This window comes from Lottia gigantea (genome assembly GCF_000327385.1).
Source record: "Lottia gigantea unplaced genomic scaffold LOTGIsca_16, whole genome shotgun sequence".
NCBI lineage: Eukaryota > Metazoa > Mollusca > Gastropoda > Lottiidae > Lottia > Lottia gigantea.
The window spans coordinates 896,454-919,151 of NW_008707965.1; the positions used below are offsets into that span (position 1 = coordinate 896,454).

General features: G+C 36.2%; 2 protein-coding genes across 2 annotated transcripts in view; both read left to right on the forward strand.

Annotated features, from left to right (window-relative positions):
- Positions 1-972, forward strand: part of LOTGIDRAFT_158109 (hypothetical protein) — a gene marked incomplete at both ends in the record, with an annotated part of 4,892 nt that extends 3,920 nt beyond the window's left edge. Inside the window, one exon of the mRNA XM_009051139.1 lies at positions 53-972. Within this exon, the coding sequence (XP_009049387.1) occupies positions 53-972 (920 nt within the window). The remainder of the gene's footprint in view (positions 1-52) is intronic.
- Positions 973-4,953: 3,981 nt separating this feature from the next.
- On the forward strand, positions 4,954-18,726 carry LOTGIDRAFT_112712 (hypothetical protein; the record flags this gene model as incomplete). Its single annotated transcript, XM_009051140.1, has 3 exons — positions 4,954-5,065; positions 10,541-10,657; positions 18,527-18,726. Coding segments are annotated over 3 exons (429 nt in total), but the record flags the coding sequence as incomplete, so codon positions are not given.
- Positions 18,727-22,698: the final 3,972 nt, after the last annotated feature.

Consider the following 22,698-nt stretch of genomic DNA (forward strand, 5'->3'; position numbering starts at 1 on the left):
GAGCAGACAACTATAGCCACAACAACTCAAGAACAGAAAACTCAAGAGACAGCAACTCCAGGGCAGACAACTATAGCCACAACAACTCAAGAACAGACACCAATAAAGTCTACAACACAAGAGCAGACAACTACAGCCACAACAACTCAAGAACATACAACTCTAGACACAACAACACAAGGGCAGACAACTATAGCCACAACAACTCATGAACAGACAACTCTAGACACCACAACTCAAGAACAGACAACTCAAGAAACAACAACACAAGAACAGATAACTATAGTCACAACAACTCAAAAACAGACATCTCTAGACTCAACAGCTCAAGAACAGACAACTCTAGAAACAACAACACAAGAACAGACATCTTTAGCCACAACAACTCAAAAACAAACATCTCTAGACACAACAGCTCAAGAACAGACAACTCTAGAGACAACAACACAAGAGCAGGCAACAATAGCAACAACAACTCAAGAAACTACAACACTAGAAACTACAACTCAAGAACAGACAACTCAAGAAACTACAACTCAAGAACAGACAACTCAAGAACAAACTACAACGACCTCATTGGCCACAACACTGACATTTACACCTACAAGAATTTACATGCGCAAACAATTTTGTAAAGGAGACTTGTGCATGTGTAAATGCCCTTGTATCAAGAAATTGACTACAGCACAAATAGCAGAGGACGCCATTAATACAGTAAATGCTTTAAAAGTTGAAACAAGTACACTTTCAAAAACAGTCAGAAAAAAAATTAGTTCTGAAAATTTAACTAAAACGGAAACAAATTTAGGAGTTACTTCTGTTATTTTTGTTTCATCTGTGTTTTTCGTAATCATATTTATGGATATTTCTAAAATGATTTATTGGATTTCAACCAAATTGACCAAACGGACTAATAGAATACATGTTGATCCTGAAAATGAAACCGGTTCAACAGAGGAGGGAAATGATTGAAATATTTTTTACAAGGTTTCTTTATGTGAATTACATCTTCAATAACGTCTCTCAATGGAAACTTGATGTTCAGGGCTAGTTAAGAGCACGGGTAGGGTCCTCTCCAATCTAATTTATATGGCATTTTTACGTTCCTGGCATTGTTACGTTCCTGGCATTGTTACGTTCCCTGGCATTGTTACGTTCATGGCATTGTTACGTTCATGGCATTGTTACGTTCATTGCATTGTTACGTTCCTGGCATTGTTAGGTTCATGACATTGTTACGTTCCTGGCATTGTTACGTTCATGGCATTGTTAAGTTCATGGCATTGTTCCTGGCATTGTTACGTTCATGGCATTGTTAAGTTCATGGCATTGTTTCGTTCAAGGCATTGTTACGTTCATGGCATTGTTAAGTTCATGGCATTGTTTCGTTCAAGGCATTGTTAAGTTCATTGTTACGTTCATGGCAATGTTACGTTCATGGCATTGTTTCGTTCCTAGCATTGTTACGTTCCTGGCATTGTTATGTTCATTGCATTGTTACGTTCAAGGCATTGTTGCGTTTCTGCCATTGTTACTTTCATTGCATTTTCACTTTAATGCATGACATGCTTGCAACAATTACATAATCTATACATGGATTCAGGACAAAGAACCAAGTTTCTGAATATACAACAGTTTCCAAAATTTAATATTTTTGAAGAAAGGAAAAATAAATAAAAATCCACATATTTGACGTAGTATAATATACAAAATAGTAGAATATTGAATGTAAGAGAGAGAATAGTGTAAAATAATAATTCAATTTTAAAATGAGAGAATGTGAGGTGAGAGAAAGATAGACAGTCACTCAGGGATTTGATCTCTATTTATAGCATATTATCTGACTACACCCCCCATCCAATTGTACCCCCACTTTGTTTCTAACAAATGTAAATAATTTGATTTTTAAACGTTTTCACCGCAAAACCTGTGTTAAAATGCACCAAATAAATTCAACTTTTTGGAAAATTTTCTTGGGAGAACCCTTTCAGACGCTTCATAGGAGAATCACGACAAGACGCCTCCACATAGTTGCCTCATTTTGAATTCAGCCTCGACATTTGTTCCCCTATTGAGTCAGTCTACCCTCTGTTTGTACCCCTAGTTCGGAAGACTGGCGCCGCCACTGATTCAGTCATATAAAATAGTTTACACAGAATATCTGTTGATGTCGATACTACAGTATTTTTCGACAAGAGAACATAGACAATAAATGAAAAAAAATCTGCGACAGAATTAATTAATATGTAGGTCTGTGCAGTATATGACACGACGCGTCACGACTGAAACTGACAATTCTATTATGGAATTATAATAATAAAGGGAAGTAACTTCTACAAGAATTTTTTCAATAACTTTTTTTAAAAATTTAGATGCACAAAGAAATGAATTGATAAGTAAATCCATGAACAAGGAATGTGGAGTACATAATCTATATAATCATTGGACTTATAAAATAATTCAATACAGTGAGGATGGATTTTCAAAAATTCAATTTTAATCGAGTTTTATTCTGTTCTAAAGCCAAGATGGAAGGCAATATTCTGGTGAGTAAAGCTTCTGATAATTTAATTAAACTCAATGCATTCTCTAGTAAATCTCTTTGTGCTATGTTTAATTAAAAACTAAAACTAAAAGATATATGTTAATGTATTTACAGTTGATTGATTCTTTTGAATATTCAAAAAATTGGTATTTCAAAATGATTTTAATTTAAATGAAGAACCGATTCTGACAATCTCTGCTATATTAGTCAAGCGATTTGTTATATTGTTGCTTGAGACGCGTGTTTCATTCACCTTATCATTATCAATTATTCTAACGTGGAGGAATTTGAATAGATTTATCCACGAGATAGAAACCATGGTTTTCAATCAGAAGCCGAAAGAAAGAATAAAATGTCTCTACGTTAAATTTCAGATTTTTATTTGTGTTGTAGCTGCAGGCCTAGTATCAATTTTAGGTAGGTAAAGATGTTATCAGCCAAAAGGATACGAAATATCGTGTGCAATGGTTCAACAGATAGTGAACTTTGATCTTTGACTTTGTCAAAGCGAGTGACTTGACTTACAAAATGCAAAATAGAAGGTTATAATAATGTCAATGTTCACTCCATATTTCGTATAGAAAAGTAGTCTGGTCCAGCTCTAAGCTAAGCCGTGTGCAGCGCTCGTACTTTAACTAAAGTTAAACTTTGGCTCAAGTCTGACTTTATAAAGTAAAGATACAGTCAGACTGAACAAAGTATTGGTTTTGTACCAAAAGTATTGTATACCATTGTTGCGAAACCACATATGTATATTATGCGCCATTAAATAGTATAAAATATGGCGCTGGTAGGTCAGGTCATTCATTTACAACTAATATTAGAAATTGAATACCACTTGCTCATTTTAAAAATCTGATTCTGTCGCCTGGAAAGTTTTACCTTGGATACAAGTATCTCATTGCAACTTCAAATTGTCCAAAAGTAAGACAGAACAGAAGTTTTTTAAATTTCGATTTTTAACAATTTTTGTTGATATTTCAGGTCTTGAAACTGATCATTGGGGAACCCAGTTTATATTTTCATTCATTTATCCCATGCATCACAACTCCAAAAATATCATCGCCATTACAGCTCATGAAGAAACGAAGGTTAGAGTGATATTCTACGAGACACAAGCCGTTGTGAAGCTTACCGTTCAGCCAGGACAGACTAACCATACTTTGCTTGGTGACATGAGTTTAGCTCAACCGTTTGGAAGTGTTTTACAAAGAAAAGCAGTCTCTGTAGAAGCCTCTGCCAAAGTTTCTGTGTACGCATATTCTTATGCTATCCTTAATCGAATGTCTGATGGGCTTTTGGTTTTACCGGTTGCCTCCCTTGGCACGAGATATTTGTCAGTGAATATGGGTTCGTATTATCAGTGAATTTGACTGGCAAACTACTATTTTTAACAATATTTATAGCAACACACCTAGACAACCATCTGATTTTGATATTAACCCAGGCACATATCTATGCTTTACCACAAGTCAGCCAGTGCTTGTTGTAGTCTTCATGACAGCACGTACTTCTTACCAATATCCCACAGATACAGGGAATGTCTACATGATGGTCATTCCCCCAGTTACTAAATTTAGCAACCAGTACGTCATACCAATGGATATTTTCGGACAATATGGATACAATAACTTCTATAACCACGTGGATGTGATCGCCAAGTCGCCAGTGAATGGATTTGTACCTGCATTGCTGTATTTTGGTATGTGTCCTGGATACGAAATAAGTAGTTCAACCGCCTCATTGAGTGGAACCATTGAATTTACAGCCAACTCGCAATTCATGGTGCTAGTTTATGGGTTCATTTACAGAGATGCGTTTGGGTTTCCAGGAGGAATGAAGTTAACCGATTTTTCAGGTACATAATTGATAGAAAGCATCCACATTGATCTTCCCACACCTTTTATACTAAAAATGTAAAATACCAAATGAAAAATCCTAAGCATCATTAATTATCACATAAGTATGATTTGGAGTCAATGCTTCTCAACAGGGGGGATTTCCTCTCCAAGGGGGGGATTTGGAGACCGTGAGTTGGAATTATTGGGTTGAGGAAATTGGAAGGAATCGTCGGATAGTAGAGGAAATGGGAGGCAAGGTGATCTACGACTGAATTGACATGATTCACGCCGGACAGACAGAAAATCATGAACGAACTATGAATTATCTCCATATGATGAGTATGATCTTATTTTCATTCATGATTAATCGTTGAAGACATTTTGCAAGTGAAATGAGTTTCAAAATGACTGGTTTATTTATGGGAGTGATAAGAACTCTTTTTGGGATCTTTCGAATGATCTCACTGATGTTTATAAGCACTGTTTTAGACCATTGAGGTTAAAACCACACCCCTTATCAATGGATCTGAAAGTTCGTCAGTATTTCTTTGTTTGATTTTAGGTACTGAAGAATGTTCTAGTTCACCGTGTTTAAATAAAGGATGGTGTGTAGAAACTGCTCTATCTTATAAATGTCACTGTTCAGATACCAGATATACTGGTCAACATTGTGAAACAGGTGCGTGTCAATACTCAATGATTTTAGTTCGGCTTCATGTAATATTTTAACAATTTTTGCCATCAGGAGCTTTGCATAAGCCATTTTTTCTCCTAAGGACAGAAATCGCAATTGCTACTTTATCAATACTTTATCAATATGAAGTCAACACATGTATACATACGATTAAAGACAGTTCCCGAGGTCATTTCCTATCTTATAGATTCAACAGATTCAAAAGAGGTTTTCTGGCCAATTAAAGAGTACTCTAGAAGGTCAACACTAAAGACATGCAGGTGTTTTATTGTTATTTACAGTATGACGTCTGGGATGAAGTATGACGTTAACATCGTTAACTAGTTTTTGGTTAATATTTTATATTTTTTTCATTCATTCTAGATACTGTAAATGACTGTGACCCTAACCTATGTATTTTTTCTTTAATTACACTTTCAAAAACAGTAAGAAAAAAAATTAGTTCTGAAAATTTAACTAAATCGGAAACAAATTTCGGAGTTACTTCTGTTATTTTTGTTTCATCTGTGTTTTTCGTAATCATATTTATGGATATTTCTAAAATGATTTATTGGATTTCAACCAAATTGACCAAACGGACTAATAGAATACATGTTGATCCTGAAAATGAAACCGGTTCAACAGAGGAGGGAAATGATTGAAATATTTTTTACAAGGTTTCTTTATGTGAATTACATCTTCAATAACGTCTCTCAATGGAAACTTGATGTTCAGGGCTAGTTAAGAGCACGGGTAGGGTCCTCTCCAATCTAATTTATATGGCATTTTTACGTTCCTGGCATTGTTACGTTCCTGGCATTGTTACGTTCCCTGGCATTGTTACGTTCATGGCATTGTTACGTTCATGGCATTGTTACGTTCATTGCATTGTTACGTTCCTGGCATTGTTAGGTTCATGACATTGTTACGTTCCTGGCATTGTTACGTTCATGGCATTGTTAAGTTCATGGCATTGTTCCTGGCATTGTTACGTTCATGGCATTGTTAAGTTCATGGCATTGTTTCGTTCAAGGCATTGTTACGTTCATGGCATTGTTAAGTTCATGGCATTGTTTCGTTCAAGGCATTGTTAAGTTCATTGTTACGTTCATGGCAATGTTACGTTCATGGCATTGTTTCGTTCCTAGCATTGTTACGTTCCTGGCATTGTTATGTTCATTGCATTGTTACGTTCAAGGCATTGTTGCGTTTCTGCCATTGTTACTTTCATTGCATTTTCACTTTAATGCATGACATGCTTGCAACAATTACATAATCTATACATGGATTCAGGACAAAGAACCAAGTTTCTGAATATACAACAGTTTCCAAAATTTAATATTTTTGAAGAAAGGAAAAATAAATAAAAATCCACATATTTGACGTAGTATAATATACAAAATAGTAGAATATTGAATGTAAGAGAGAGAATAGTGTAAAATAATAATTCAATTTTAAAATGAGAGAATGTGAGGTGAGAGAGGGATAGACAGTCACTCAGGGATTTGATCTCTATTTATAGCATATTATCTGACTACACCACCCCCATCCCCCCATCCAATTGTACCCCCACTTTGTTTCTAACAAATGTAAATAATTTGATTTTTAAACGTTTTCACCGCAAAACCTGTGTTAAAATGCACCAAATAAATTCAACTTTTTGGAAAATTTTCTTGGGAGAACCCTTTCAGACGCTTCATAGGAGAATCACGACAAGACGCCTCCACATAGTTGCCTCATTTTGAATTCAGCCTCGACATTTGTTCCCCTATTGAGTCAGTCTACCCTCTGTTTGTACCCCTAGCTCGGAAGACTGGCGCCGCCACTGATTCAGTCATATAAAATAGTTTACACAGAATATCTGTTGATGTCGATACTACAGTATTTTTCGACAAGAGAACATAGACAATAAATGAAAAAAAATCTGCGACAGAATTAATTAATATGTAGGTCTGTGCAGTATATGACACGACGCGTCACGAGTGAAACTGACAATTCTATTATGGAATTATAATAATAAAGGGAAGTAACTTCTACAAGAATTTTTTCAATAACTTTTTTAAAAAATTTAGATGCACAAAGAAATGAATTGATAAGTAAATCCATGAACAAGGAATGTGGAGTACATAATCTATATAATCATTGGACTTATAAAATAATTCAATACAGTGAGGATGGATTTTCAAAAATTCAATTTTAATCGAGTTTTATTCTGTTCTAAAGCCAAGATGGAAGGCAATATTCTGGTGAGTAAAGCTTCTGATAATTTAATTAAACTCAATGCATTCTCTAGTAAATCTCTTTGTGCTATGTTTTAATTAAAAACTAAAACTAAAAGATATATGTTAATGTATTTACAGTTGATTGATTCTTTTGAATATTCAAAAAATTGGTATTTCAAAATGATTTTAATTTAAATGAAGAACCGATTCTGACAATCTCTGCTATATTAGTCAAGCGATTTGTTATATTGTTGCTTGAGACGCGTGTTTCATTCACCTTATCATTATCAATTATTCTACCGTGGAGGAATTTGAATAGATTGATCCACGAGATAGAAACCATGGTTTTCAATCAGAAGCCGAAAGAAAATGGAGAATAAAACTTGTCTCTACGTTAAATTTCAGATTTTTATTTGTGTTGTAGCTGCAGGCCTAGTATCAAGTTTAGGTAGGTAAAGATGTTATCAGCCAAAAGGATACGAAATATCGTGTCCAATGCTTCAACAGATTGTGAACTTTGATCTTTGACTTTTTCAAAGCGAGTGACTTGACTTACAAAATGCAAAATAGAAGGCTATAATAATGTCAATGTTCACTCCATATTTCGTATAGAAAAGTAGTCTGGTCCAGCTTTGCCGTGTGCAGCGCTCGTACTTTAACTAAAGTTATACTTTGGCTCAAGTCGGACTTTATAAAGTAAAGATACAGTCAGACTGAACAAAGTATTGATTTTGTACCAAAAGTATTGTATACCATTGTTGCGAAACCACATATGTATATTATGCGCCATTAAATAGTATAAAATATGGCGCTGGTAGGTCAGGTCATTCATTTACAACTAATATTAGAAATTGAATACCACTTGCTCATTTTAAAAATCTGATTCTGTTGCCTGGAAAGTTTTACCTTGGATACAAGTATCTCATTGCAACTTCAAATTGTCCAAAAGTAAGACAGAACAGAAGTTTTTTAAATTTCGATTTTTAACAATTTTTGTTGATATTTCAGGTCTTGAAACTGATCATTGGGGAACCCAGTTTATATTTTCATTCATTTATCCCATGCATCACAACTCCAAAAATATCATCGCCATTACAGCTCGTGAAGAAACGAAGGTTAGAGTGATATTCCAAGAGACACAAGCCGTTGTGAAGCTTACCGTTCAGCCAGGACAGACTAACCATACTTGGCTAGGTGACTTGAGTTTAGCTCAACCGTTTGGAAGTGTTTTACAAAGAAAAGCAGTCTCCGTAGAAGCCTCTGCCAAAGTTTCTGTGTACGCATATTCTTATGCTATCCTTAATCGAATGTCTGATGGGCTTTTGGTTTTACCGGTTGCCTCCCTTGGCACGAGATATTTGTCAGTGAATATTAACATATACAATAATGCTGAGAGTAAGTCAATTGAATAACTATCATATAATATTAATCTTAACTTATCTAAACACATGCTTTTTTCCTGGTTCATTTAACATATTTAGTTAAAACAATTAACATTCTAGTCTTTCTGGAACAATAAACAGTGTGCTCACTACTGGTTACACCTCCCATCGAAACCCGGGACAACACTTATTTATCTTTTTTGTAAGCTATTATCCTAAATAATTCCAGTTGACCCAATAATTTGGACCTGGATAAGGATCATCTAGGACGGTGGCGTTTCTATAAGTCATTGGGTGGGAAAGTCAAGGCCTGGAGAAACAGGCAAATGGGGACAATTGCATTTAAAAATTCAATGAAGAAACACCACTGATCCTGGAAAGATTTGGCCAGTTTTCGTCATAAAGATGCTATCCTCATAACACACTGATATTTTTTTATGTTCGTTATTTATAAGAATACAATAATCAGGCTCTGTTTAATGGTTGTTGAAGGTACAAAAATTTTATTCTCTTTTCAGATCAAATCGTCATAATAGCTACAGAGAATGATACTAGCGTCACAGTTTCATTTAAAGAGTTCGTTCAATGTATGAACAATGGTGCTTTTATTAATTATTCTGTCCAAAACAATCTCACAATGGATGCTTACGATGTCATGAATGTCTTTTGTAACAGTGACACGTCAGGTACTTTAATTACGTCATCAAAACCCATTGCTGTGATAACCGGAAGTAGACAGTTGCAATTACACAATTTCTTCGTTCGCGGATTAGTTATGGAAATGCTTCCTCCTACGACAGAATTTGGAACTGAATTCGCTTTTGTAACCCCTCACGGACATACTGGGGGAGCATGGGTTCGTATTATCAGTGAATTTGACTGGCAAACTACTATATTTAACAATATTTATAGCAACACACCTAGACAACCATCTGATTTTAATATTAACCCACGCACATATCTATGCTTTACCACAAGTCAGCCAGTGCTTGTTGTAGTCTTCATGACAGCACGTACTTCTTACCAATATCCCAATGATACAGGGAATGCCTACATGATGGTCATTCCCCCAGTTACTAAATTTAGCAACAAGTACGTCATACCAATGGATATATTCGGACAATATGGATACAATGACTTCTCTAACCACGTGGATGTGATCGCCAAGTCGCCAGTGAATGGACTAGTACCTGCATTGCCGTATTTTGATATGTGTCCTGGATACGAAATAAGTAGTTCAACCGCCTCATTGAGTGGAACCATTGCATTTACAGCCAACTCGCAATTCATGGTGCTAGTTTATGGGTTCATTTACAGAGATGCGTTTGGGTTTCCAGGAGGAATGAAGTTAACCGATTTTTCAGGTACATAATTGATAGAAAGTATTCAAGTTGATCTTCCCACACCTTTTATACTAAAATGTAAAATACCAAATGAAAAATCCTAAGCATCATTAATTATCACATAATTATGATTTGGAGTCAATGCTTCTCAACAGGGGGGATTTCCTTCCAAACGGGGGAATTTGAAGACCGTGAGGTAGAATTATTGGGTTGGGGGAATTGGAAGGAATCGTCGGACAGTAGAGGAAATGGGAGGCAAGGTGATCTACGACTGAAATTGACATCATTCACGCCGGACTGACAGAAAATCATGAACGAACTATGAACTATAACCATATGTGTAGTATCATAGTAGTATGGTCTTATTTTCATTCATGGTTAATCGTTTCAAAATGACTGGTTTATTTTGGGGAGGAATAGATTTGGAAGAACTCTTTCGGGGATTAGAAGCAATGTTTTAGACCATTGAGGTTAAAACCACACCCCTTATCAATGGATTGGAAAGTTCACCAGTATTTCGTTGTTTGATTTTAGGTACTGAAGAATGTTCTAGTTCACCGTGTTTAAATGAAGGATGGTGTGTAGAAACTGCTCTATCTTATAGATGTCACTGTTCAGATACCAGATATACTGGTCAACATTGTGAAACAGGTGCGTGTCAATACTCAATGATTTTAGTTCGGCGTCATGGATTTTTAACAATTTCTTTCATCAGGAGCTTTGCATATGCCATTTTTTCTCCTATTGTTTATATTGTTGATAAACATATTTTTAAACCATGCCAGAGGCTCCTGGACAGAAATCGCAATTGGTACTTGGTATCAATACTCATTTGTTGGTTGTTTCTTACTGAACATCTAGTACAACAGAATTAAAAATTAAAAGTCCGCCGTCGATGAAATTAATGTGGCTGTTTCTTTAATTTCAGCTCAAGACACAACTACTCAAGAACAGACAACTATAGCCACAACAGCTCAAGAACAGACAACTCTAGAGACAACAACACAAGAACGGACAACTCTGACTAAAACAACTCTAGAAACAACAACTAAAGAACAGACAACTCTAGAAACTACAACTCAAGAACAGACAACTCTAGAATCTACAACTCAAGAGCAGACAACTCTAGAAACAACGACACAAGATCAGACAACTCTTGACACAACAACTATAAAAACAACAACTCAAGAACAGACAACTCTACAAACTACAACTCGAGAACAGACAACTCTAGAAACTACAACACAAGAACAGACAACTATAGCCACAGCAACTCAAGAACAGACATCTCTAGACACAAAAACTCAAGAACAGACAACTCTAGAGACAACAACACAAGAGCAGACAACTATAGCCACAACAACTCAAGAACAGAAAACTCAAGAGACAGCAACACCAGGGCAGACAACTATAGCCACAACAACTCAAGAACAGACACCAATAAAGTCTACAACACAAGAGCAGACAACTACAGCCACAACAACTCAAGAACATACAACTCTAGACACAACAACACAAGGGCAGACAACTATAGCCACAACAACTCATGAACAGACAACTCTAGACACCACAACTCAAGAACAGACAACTCTAGAAACAACAACACAAGAACAGATAACTATAGTCACAACAACTCAAAAACAGACATCTCTAGACTCAACAGCTCAAGAACAGACAACTCTAGAAACAACAACACAAGAACAGACATCTATAGCCACAACAACTCAAAAGCAAACATCTCTAGACACAACAGCTCAAGAACAGACAACTCTAGAGACAACAACACAAGAGCAGGCAACAATAGCAACAACAACTCAAGAAACTACAACACTAGAAACTACAACTCAAGAACAGACAACTCAAGAAACTACAACTCAAGAACAGACAACTCAAGAACAAACTACAACGACCTCATTGGCCACAACACTGACATTTACACCTACAAGAATTTACATGCGCAAACAATTTTGTAAAGGAGACTTGTGCATGTGTAAATGCCCTTGTATCAAGAAATTGACTACAGCACAAATAGCAGAGGACGCCATTAATACAGTAAATGCTTTAAAAGTTGAAACAAGTACACTTTCAAAAACAGTCAGAAAAAAAATTAGTTCTGAAAATTTAACTAAAACGGAAACAAATTTAGGAGTTACTTCTGTTATTTTTGTTTCATCTGTGTTTTTCGTAATCATATTTATGGATATTTCTAAAATGATTTATTGGATTTCAACCAAATTGACCAAACGGACTAATAGAATACATGTTGATCCTGAAAATGAAATCGGTTCCACAGAGGCGTGAAATAATTTAAATACTTTTTAGAAGGTTTCTTTATCTTCAATAACGTCTCTCAATGGATACTTGATGTTCAGAGCTAGTTAAGTGCACGGGTAGGGATCTCTCCAATCTCATTTATATGGCATTGTTACGTTTCTTGCATTGTTACGTTCATGGCATTGTTACGTTTCTGGCATTGTTACGTTCATGGCATTGTTAAGTTCATGGCATTGTTACGTTTCTGGCATTGTTACGTTCATGGTATTGTTACGTTCCGGACATTATTCCGTTCATGGCATTGTTACGTTTCTGGCAATGTTATGTTCATTGCATTGTTACGTTCAAGGCATTGTTGCGTTTCTGGCATTGTTATGTTCCCGGCATTGTTAACGTTCCCTTGTATTGTTACATTCATTGCATGTTCACTTTCCTGGCATTGTAACGTTCATGGCATTGTTACGTTTCTGGCATTGTTACGTTCATGGCATTGTTACGTTCATGGCATTGTTACGTTTCTGGCATTGTTACGTTCATGGCATTGTTACGTTCCTGGCATTATTCCGTTCATGGCATTGTTACGTTTCTGGCAATGTTATGTTCATTGCATTGTTACGTTTCTGGCATTGTTAACGTTCCCGGCATTGTTAACGTTCCCTTGTATTGTTACATTCATTGCATGTTCACTTTCCTTGCATTGTAACGTTCCCTGGTATTGTATATATAAACGAATTTGCAAGTAACCAAAATTTAATGTGTTTGAAGAGAAGAAAAATAAATAAAATCAGTATCGCCCTAAAGTGTTCAAAAGAAGTGTATGACTGAAGGCTGAATATTTCATACTGGTGATTGTTACTGTACTGCTAAATATTTTTATTCAAAATCAAAGCTGCCAGTGGGCGTATATTACCTTGCCTGGCAAGCTATCTTAAAATGAGAGAATAACTGTGAGGTGAGAGAGGGATGGACAGTCAGTCGGGGATTTGATCTTTATTTATAGCACATTATCTCCATACACAGAGACATTCATTCCTGTTGTACCCCCACTTTGTTTCTAACAAATTTCAAAATATGATTTTTATACGTTTTACTACAAACACTACGTCAATTTGCACCAAAAATCTTTTTGAAAATTTTCCCCCAATCGCTCCATGTCGGAAGTAGGACGTAAAACTCCATTCATTTCAGAAGACTGGAGCCGCCACTGATTCAATCATATAAAATAGTTTACACAGAATATCTGTTGATGTCGATACTACAGTATTTTTCGACACATTTTTAGAACATAACCTAATTTCGTGGAAACATATTATTCGTGGATTTCCGGAAACGATTAAGAATTTACATGACCGACCTCCGCATTAGTTTGTTCTGATAAACATTGATTTTCTCTACAATATCAGCTAGTAGAATGAATTCAGTAGTTTCAAGCAAAGTAAAATGTATTAATGTATACTTTATACATACAAATACAAAATGGCGGATTTCACTTATTACCAAACGTCACCATTTTTTATCGGCCGAATTTCCTTATAATCCCAAGCGGTAATCGGAATTCCAAGTGTAGTCTGCTAGAATGTAGTCCAACGAATGAAATCACATGATCAACTAGCGGATTCCGTGTCAGCAGAAAATGTCTATGGAACACAAAGTGGACCATATTCCTATGTTGTTTCAGTGACTTTTAGCAATAAATCACGCTTATTTTGTCAGTCACTATTTTTTTTTATCGTGGTTCTTTGAAGGAATTGTCACTAGTTATAATGAATTGATATTAAAGATAAATACTAAGAGAAGTTGATTATACCACCCGGTATCCATACAACGTTTTTTTCTAGACTTATTTATAGATCAAGCATTGTACACGAAAATAGGTGAGGCATTCTGCCGCCGTTGCTGAGTTGGTTGCTCATGAAATATGGGTCAAAGTGAAGGATTCATAAAGAACATAGAAATAAACCAATTTTAATTATTTTGTAGAATATCTGAGGAAACATAAAAGATATAAAAAAAAAATTTCGTTTTTTTAACTTTGACGAAATTCGGTGTTGAATCCTTATATCCACGAAAAAAGGTTACACCACTGTATATAAAGTAATGTAATGTATATATATAAACTATAAGAAAAATCTACGACAGAATTAATCAATATTTAGGTCGGTAAAGTATGACACGAGACGAGTGACACCGACATTTCTATAAAGTAAATATAAATAATAAAGGGAAGTAACTGGAATTTTTTCAATAACTTTTTTTACAATTTAGATGCACAAAGAATTGTATTGAAAAGGAAAGCCATGAACAAGTAATAGTGGTGTACAGTAAGTATCTATAGAAAGACAGACATAATCTATATAATCATTGACTTAAATTGAAAATAGAAATTTGAAATTAAAAAAAAATCAATACAGTGAGGATGGATTTTCAAAAATTCAATTTCAATCAAGTTTTATTCTGTTCTAAAGTCAACATGGAAGGCAAGATTCTGGTGAGTAAAGCTTCTGATAATTTAATTAAACTCAATGCATTCTCTAGTAAATCTCTTTGTGCTATGTTTTAATTAAAAACTAAAACTAAAAGATATATGTTAATGTATTTACAGTTGATTGATTTTTTTAAATATTCAGGAAATTGGTATTTTTAAATAAGTTAAAATCAAATGAAGATCCGATAATGACAATTTCCGCTATATTTGTCAAGCGATTTGTTTTATTGTTACTCGAGACGTGTGTTTCATTCACCTAATCATTATCAATTATTCTACCGTGGAAGAATTTGAATAGATTGATCCACGAGATAGAAACCATGGTTTTCAATAAGAAGCCGAGAGAAAATGGAGAATAAAACTTGTCTCTACGTTAAATTTCAGATTTTTATTTGTGTTGTAGCTGCAGGCCTAGTATCAAGTTTAGGTAGGTAAAGATGTTATCAGCCAAAAGGATGCGAAATATCGTTTCCAATGGTTCTACAGATTGTGAACTATGATCTTTGATTTTGTCAAGGCGAGTGACTTGACTTAAGAAATGCAAGATAGAAGGCTATAATAATGTCAATGAAATACTTCTTTCACTGCATATTTCGTATAGAAAAGTAGTCCATCTCGTACTTTGACTAAAGTTTAACTTTGCCTAAAGTCGAACTTTGCCTAATGTCGAACTTAAAGATACAGTCAGACTTTATTTGGTATGCACGGCTTCTTCTGTAGCCGAACTTAACAAAGAATTGGTTTTGTACCAAAATTATTGTAGACTGTTGCAATTAATACTTTTTCAGAGTTTTTGGTTTGCAGCGAAACCACACATGTATATTATTCGCAATTTAATAGTATAAAACTGGGCGCTGGTAGGTCAGGTCATTCATTTACAATACAAAACACACCTTGGAAGACAAATTACGAAGCCAGACTTCATTCTACACACTGTATTCGATGCCAGGCAAAGAATAAAGACTTTGATAAATGCTCCCATAGTCAAAAATAATTATCAGAAATATTTCGTCTCTTTCGTTTTCTTTGGTGATTGATACATGGACATTCAGTTGAGTCTGTATTTGACAGTCATATTGACAGTTGATGAATGCGGATGTTCATTATATATCTTAACTGAAATAACTGGACTGACATGCTGATGCATATCAGCGTATACAGTTGTAACACGGATGGAATATGAATATTTATCGCAGCAATGGTGTATCATCATTTCCACTTCATATACCTTTTAAATCAAATATCAATACCTATCCATAATTAATTTGGTATCATCTTAACATTCCAATGAATTAGAGCGATATTTAACAATTGAGTAACTGTGTGTTGATAAATGCCTATCCGCCACTACGCCACTCCTCCTAAGTCTTTATGAGATTCTAAGACGTGTATAGCATTCGAACCATGGGTTAAATAATATTTCCCACAAGGAAACTTTCTGCTTTCCTAGACGTTACAAATACAATCTTTTTTGCATATTGGTGAAGCTTGCGCAGGATAAATAAAGGTGTGTCAAAAGGTATTATAGGCGGTGAGAGCCGACACCAGATAGATTCTCTAAAGCTCTGGCACGGCACCTTATCGATTTGCAGACGGCAATCCAGCTGGCTACCGACTGATATATTTCACTGCCACTTAAAAGACAGTGTCATTAGGAATTTCGAAATTACAGGCACAGGCATGTAGGCTTAATATCTAGGGAGAGCGTTTTGTTTGTACAGTTATTTGAATGATATAACATATTTTGAATAAATGCAATGAAAATCCATAATCTTCAGAATCTGAAAATAGAAGAAGAATAATGGTTTCAATAGGAAAATTGCTATCTATGGAAATAGTAATAAATATTTTTACTGCTGAAACTGATGAATGTTTTCATCAGGGTTAGTGCGGGTAAATTAAACCATCTTGTTATTGTTACTTTTTAGAAATAGATCACTGGGGAAGACATTTTGTTCTTTCATTTATAACAATTGAAAAGACGAATATCGTTCAAAACATCGTTTCTATAACAGCACGTGAAACTACTGAGGTCAGAGTGGTATTCCATGGGACAGGCGAAGAAGAAAAGTTCAGCATCACTTCCGGAAACAGCCATAATATTATATATGATCACAGAGTCACTCCAAGAATTTATACAGTCGTGTCGGTCAAGATGGCGATATCTGTGGAATCCTTCAAACCGGTTTCTGTATATGCATACGTCTATAATCCAGAGAAAAGCGAAGGGTTCCTGGTACTTCCGGTTGCCTCCCTTGGCATTCGGTACATGACAGTAACTTATGGAAAGGCAAAGACTATCGATGTTTCTTGGGGCAGTGAGTATTTTTTCTATATAAAACGTCTTGTTTTCGCTCATATCATAATGTGGATGGGTTCGGTTTATTATTTCATTTATTTCATTCATTTCACTCATTTTATTCATTACATTCATTACATTTTATTTTATAATTTTTCAGCTCAAATAGTTATTATTGCTGTTGAGGACGACACGGAAGTGACTGTCGAGTTGCCACACGATAATGATTGTAAAGTTGGTAGCACTAAATGGCAAGATTCCAAAATAAAACGTAGTTTGAAATTTGATATGGACTCTTACGATGTAGTGAACATAATGTGCAAGAAGGACACAACTGGTAGTTTAATTGAAGCTATCAAGCCTGTCGCTGTCTTGTCCGGCGCAAAATACATACGCTTAGAAGTCGCATCACACCATCATCCGATTGTTGAGATGCTGCCTCCAATTACAGAATTCGGAACGGAGTATAGATTTGTCGCTCCAAGTGGCCACACTTATCGTTGTATGCTACGCGTAGTGGCACTGAATCCGGATACACTTTTTGAATATGAAGGTACTAATATTCTTACAGAATCTGGTACATTTGTTGATATTTTTGTAAGTCAAATGGATCCTGTGTGTTTCAATGCTAACCAACCAGTAATAGTCGCCTTGTTTATGACGGGAAGGGATACTTGGGAGTCAGATAACTACACCGGAAATGCGTTTATGTCGATTGTTCCCCCTGTAACTAAATTTAGCAACCATTATATGGTGGCTACAGCTTTGAACGATTATAATACAAACTTGATTAGTTGTGTTGACTATGTTTATAAATCAGACATGACTTCTGCTTATGAGTTCCATCGTAGAGCTGTATGCTATGACTATGTTGTTACTCATATTGAATTTAGCGGAATAATGCATCTCCATTCCACAGCACCATTTTTGGTATTAATATATGGATATGCGTTTAAGGATGGATATGGTTTCCCAGCAGGGATGAAGCTAACAGATTTTTCAGGTAAGTAATATAACTGAATTGTCTTTTGCACAATATGACAGAGTTTGATAGAACATTAATTAAGCCAGGAATAAAGGTCGTTAGAATTAAAGACCAATTGATGGAAGGATCAATCAGCCTATTGGTAACACTGATTGAAAGTATTTTCTCGCGTCAATCATTGCCAGAGATTGTCAAGAAGAATTTGTTATCGCTTCTATACGACTTGATAATTGGTTCCATAGTTCCTTGAGATATTCAATGGATTAAGTCTACACAATCTCAACAATGTACAGCTTTAAGATGTCGTCATCTTTATATTTATTTATGGATTTCTATAAATATATAATGTGATTCGACCCTCCCGAGGTTACAATTATCCCGATGGTGAAGAAGTATCTTCTAAAACAGTATCTAATCACAATGGATAGTATCAAGAGACTGTGTGATCGAGTCTAATCGTTTGTCCGTCGTTTTCAGGACGTGAGGAATGTTCAAACTCATCGTGTCAAAATGGCGGTTGGTGTCTAGAGGTTGGAAACTCATTTCGATGTTATTGCCATGATGTAAGATATACTGGCGTCTTTTGTGAAACAGGTGGGTTTTTCTTAAAATCATACCTGAATAAAGCTCGTCCAATCGTTGCCAAAACATTTTTAGTCGGGCTGAAGAAAATATGAACAACACTGAAATGATTTGGACGACACCCTAAAAATAATCGAGACAATCTCAATATTATCTTAGTGACATTCAACCTGAACAACCGCCGCATGATTAGACAACCCCAACATGATCTAGATATTCCACACATGATCTAGACAACCTCGACATGATCTAGACAAACTCCACATGATCTAGACAACCTCAACATGATCTAGATATCCTCCACATGATCTAGACAACCTCGACATGATCTATACAACTTCAACTCGACCTAGACAATCTAAACATAATCTATACAACTTCTACATGACCTAAACAAGCTAGACATGGCCTGAATATCCTCAGACAACCTTGACATGATCTAGACAAACTCAACATTATCTAGACAAACTCAACATGATCTAGACAAACTCAACATGATCTAGACAAACTCAACATGATCAAGATAACCTCCACATGATCTAGACATCCCCCACATGATCTAGACCACCTCGACATGTTCTAGACAACCTCGACATGATCTAGACAACCTCCACATGAACTACAACAACCTCCACGTGATCTAGATAACCTCGATATGTTCTAGACAACCTCCACATGATCTGACCTCCCTGACAACCTAAACTTTACCTAGTAATCTAGACAACCTCCACATGATCTAGACAACCTCCACATGATCGAAAAAACCTCCACATGATCTAGACAACCTCCACATGATCTAAACAACCTCCACGTGATCCAGATAGCCTCAACATGATATAGACAACCTCAACATAATCTAGAAACAACATCCACATGTTCTAGATAGCAGGATCAACATGATCTAGACAACCTCCACATGATCTAACATTCCCCACATGATCTAGAAAACCACACCATGATCTAGACAACCTCCACATGATCTAGACAACCTCCTTATGGTCAAGACAACCTCAGCATGTTCTAGACAACCTCCACATGATCAAGACAACTTCAACATGATCTAGACAAACCCCAAATGATCTAGACAACCCCAACACCAAGCTAGACATGGCCTGAACATCCTCAGACAACCTTGACATGATCTAGACAAACTCAACATGATCTAGACAAGCTCCACGTGATCTAGAAAATCTCCACATGATCTAGACAACCTCCATATGTTCTAGACAACCTCCACATGATCTAGACCTCCTTGACAATCTACCTAGAAATAAAAATGCAGATGGCATGTGTTTGAATTCCTGGGGGAGGGGCCCCAACCCACTTAAGTCGGGTCCCACTCATCGTGCTGAACCCTTTGTTGCAAATACTGAAGACCTCGATACCTTCAGTTTTAGCTATAAAGCCGATTATCATTCCACTATAATATTTAGATAAATTATTGTATTTTGTATTATAGAATTGGCAGGGTCATCAACAGAGCAACTAACTATCACTACGGATACGCCATCTACAGAGCAACTAACTATCACTACGGATACGCCATCTACAGAGCAACCAACCATCACTACGGATACGCCATCTACAAAGCAACTAACCATCACTATGGATACGCCATCTACAGAACAACCAACTTTGACTACAGATACGCCATCAACAGAGCAACCAACCATCACTATTGATACGCCATTAACAGAACAACCATTTTCCACTACAGATACGCCATCTGCAGAGCGACCACCTTTCACTACAGATTCGTCATCTACAACACAATCAACTATCACTACAGATACGCCATCTACAGAGCAAACAACTGTCCCTACAATTACGCCCTCTAAAACGCAACCTACTGTCACTACGGATACGCCATCTACAGAGCAACCAACCATCACTACGGATACGCCATCTACAGAGCAACTAACTATCACTACGGATACGCCATCTACAGAGCAACCAACTATCACTACAGATACGCCATCTAGAACACAGCTAACTTTCACTACAGATACGCCATCTACAACACAGCTAACTTTCACTACAGATACGCCATCTACAGACCAACCACCTATCACCACAGATTTGTCATCTACAACACAACCAACTGTCTCTACAATTACGCCATCTACAACGCAACCTACTATCACTACAGTTACGGCATCTACAGAACAACCAACTTTGACTATAGATATACCATCTACAGAACAACCAACTTTGAATACAGATACGCCATCTACAGAGCAACCAATTATCACTACAGATACGCCATCTACACAGCAACCAACTGTCCCCACAGATACGCCATCTACAACGCAACCTACTATCACTACATATACGCCGTTTACAGAACAACCAACTGTCCTTACAGATACGCCATCTACAAAGAAACCACCCATCACAACGAAAGCACCAGCAACTCAGAAAGTCACAACATCAACGGATGAGTCAACAACTACACGGGTGTCTACGATTCAAGATATAACCACCGAGCACACCTCAACCTACAAATCTACGAATGCACCTGTATTGCAAGAGTCAAATCTCAAACCTAAGCCATATTGTAGAAAACTATCTTGCTTGTGTAGCTGCCCGTGTAAGAAATCCTTTAATAGTTCGAGAACATTGGAATCTAACGAGGAGCTGAAGGAAACTTTGGAAATTTCTAAAACATTCCTCTCCAAAACAATCCGAAAGAAAAACAGCAGCAAAAATTTGAAAAGTTTGGAAAAAAACATTGGTCAAGTTTCGTTTATAATTGTCTCGTTGCCTTTTGCTTGTATAGTTTTGTCTGATCTTTGTAGGATTGTGAATTCGTTATTCACCAGACGTTACCGTCGCAGGGATCAACCGCTGACTCGATGAGCAGACGAGTTTTCATAGAGATTGATAAAGGAATCTGATAATTCAGCGACCCTACTCCGCACTGCACGTAGTGATTTCTAAGAAACGCCAGTGTGTGGTAAAACCATGGTCATCACTCCTCTTAAAGTTAAAAGGTTTATGGAGGTTTTCTAAATTGTTTTATGTGTATCGGCGACACTGCTATCATCAATTTGCACCATTCCAATTTTCAATCAGACGTCTGTGGTTCATGCAATTCTACTAAAATTAATTGTTTGATGACGTCACTGTCGCAAAAGCTGCTATTGATAATAAGGACCTTTGCGATTACAATCTTTACAATCTCTTTAAACCTTTCTTGCTGTCATTCGCTGACGCTTAGTGTATACTTTACTGTGTTAAAACTCGGCAAAATGTCAGAACCAAGTATAGAACTAGAGCCACACGTGGCACAGAGTGGGACTTTGCAAATGTAGCAAAATGCAAAAGACCCCGAAAAAATCAACCTTCCACGATAATTAGATCAAGCGCAAGAACAGTCTAAAGTTGAGAAATTTTCCTTTTTTGGAAGATTTTAATACCGGAAGTGGACGTCAGACCTCACAAATGAAAGTATCAGCAGATAGCCAAGGTCAATGACCTTTGATCTTGTAAAGGAGAAGGCCTAAAAAGGTCAAGATCAAGAGATATACGCCATCAAAATTTCAAATTGCTAACGACTATAAAACCAGAAATTGACTTAGGACAGCAAATATAAAAGTAGAAATAGATAGCCAATGCCAATGACGTTTGATCCTACAAAGGTCAAGGCCAACAAAAGTCAAGGTCAAAAATTGAAAATTTTGAATTTCCAAAACCTGTTCCTTTTTTTGAACTATGAAGCGGAAACAACCAAAATTCTAAGACAAAGTGGCTCAAAATATGAGGTAACTGTGTAAAAAGTTCCATTTTGAACAAATGTATACTTTGCGAGTTATGCCCCTGGCCAAAAATGTCAATAATGAGTAATTTAACCCGGAAGTGCCACGCCCAACTCAATTTTTTTTGAATAAGTTAATCAATATTCAAAATGTTACGTTATGTTCCAAATGTCAAGTTCCTACATAATAGAGGTCAAAAGATATAGGTCAACAAAAGTCAACAAAGGTCAAAATCGAAAAATGAAAATATCCAAATGTTAAAACCCGTTCCTTTTTGAAACTATAAAACTGAAACAACGAGCTGTAAAC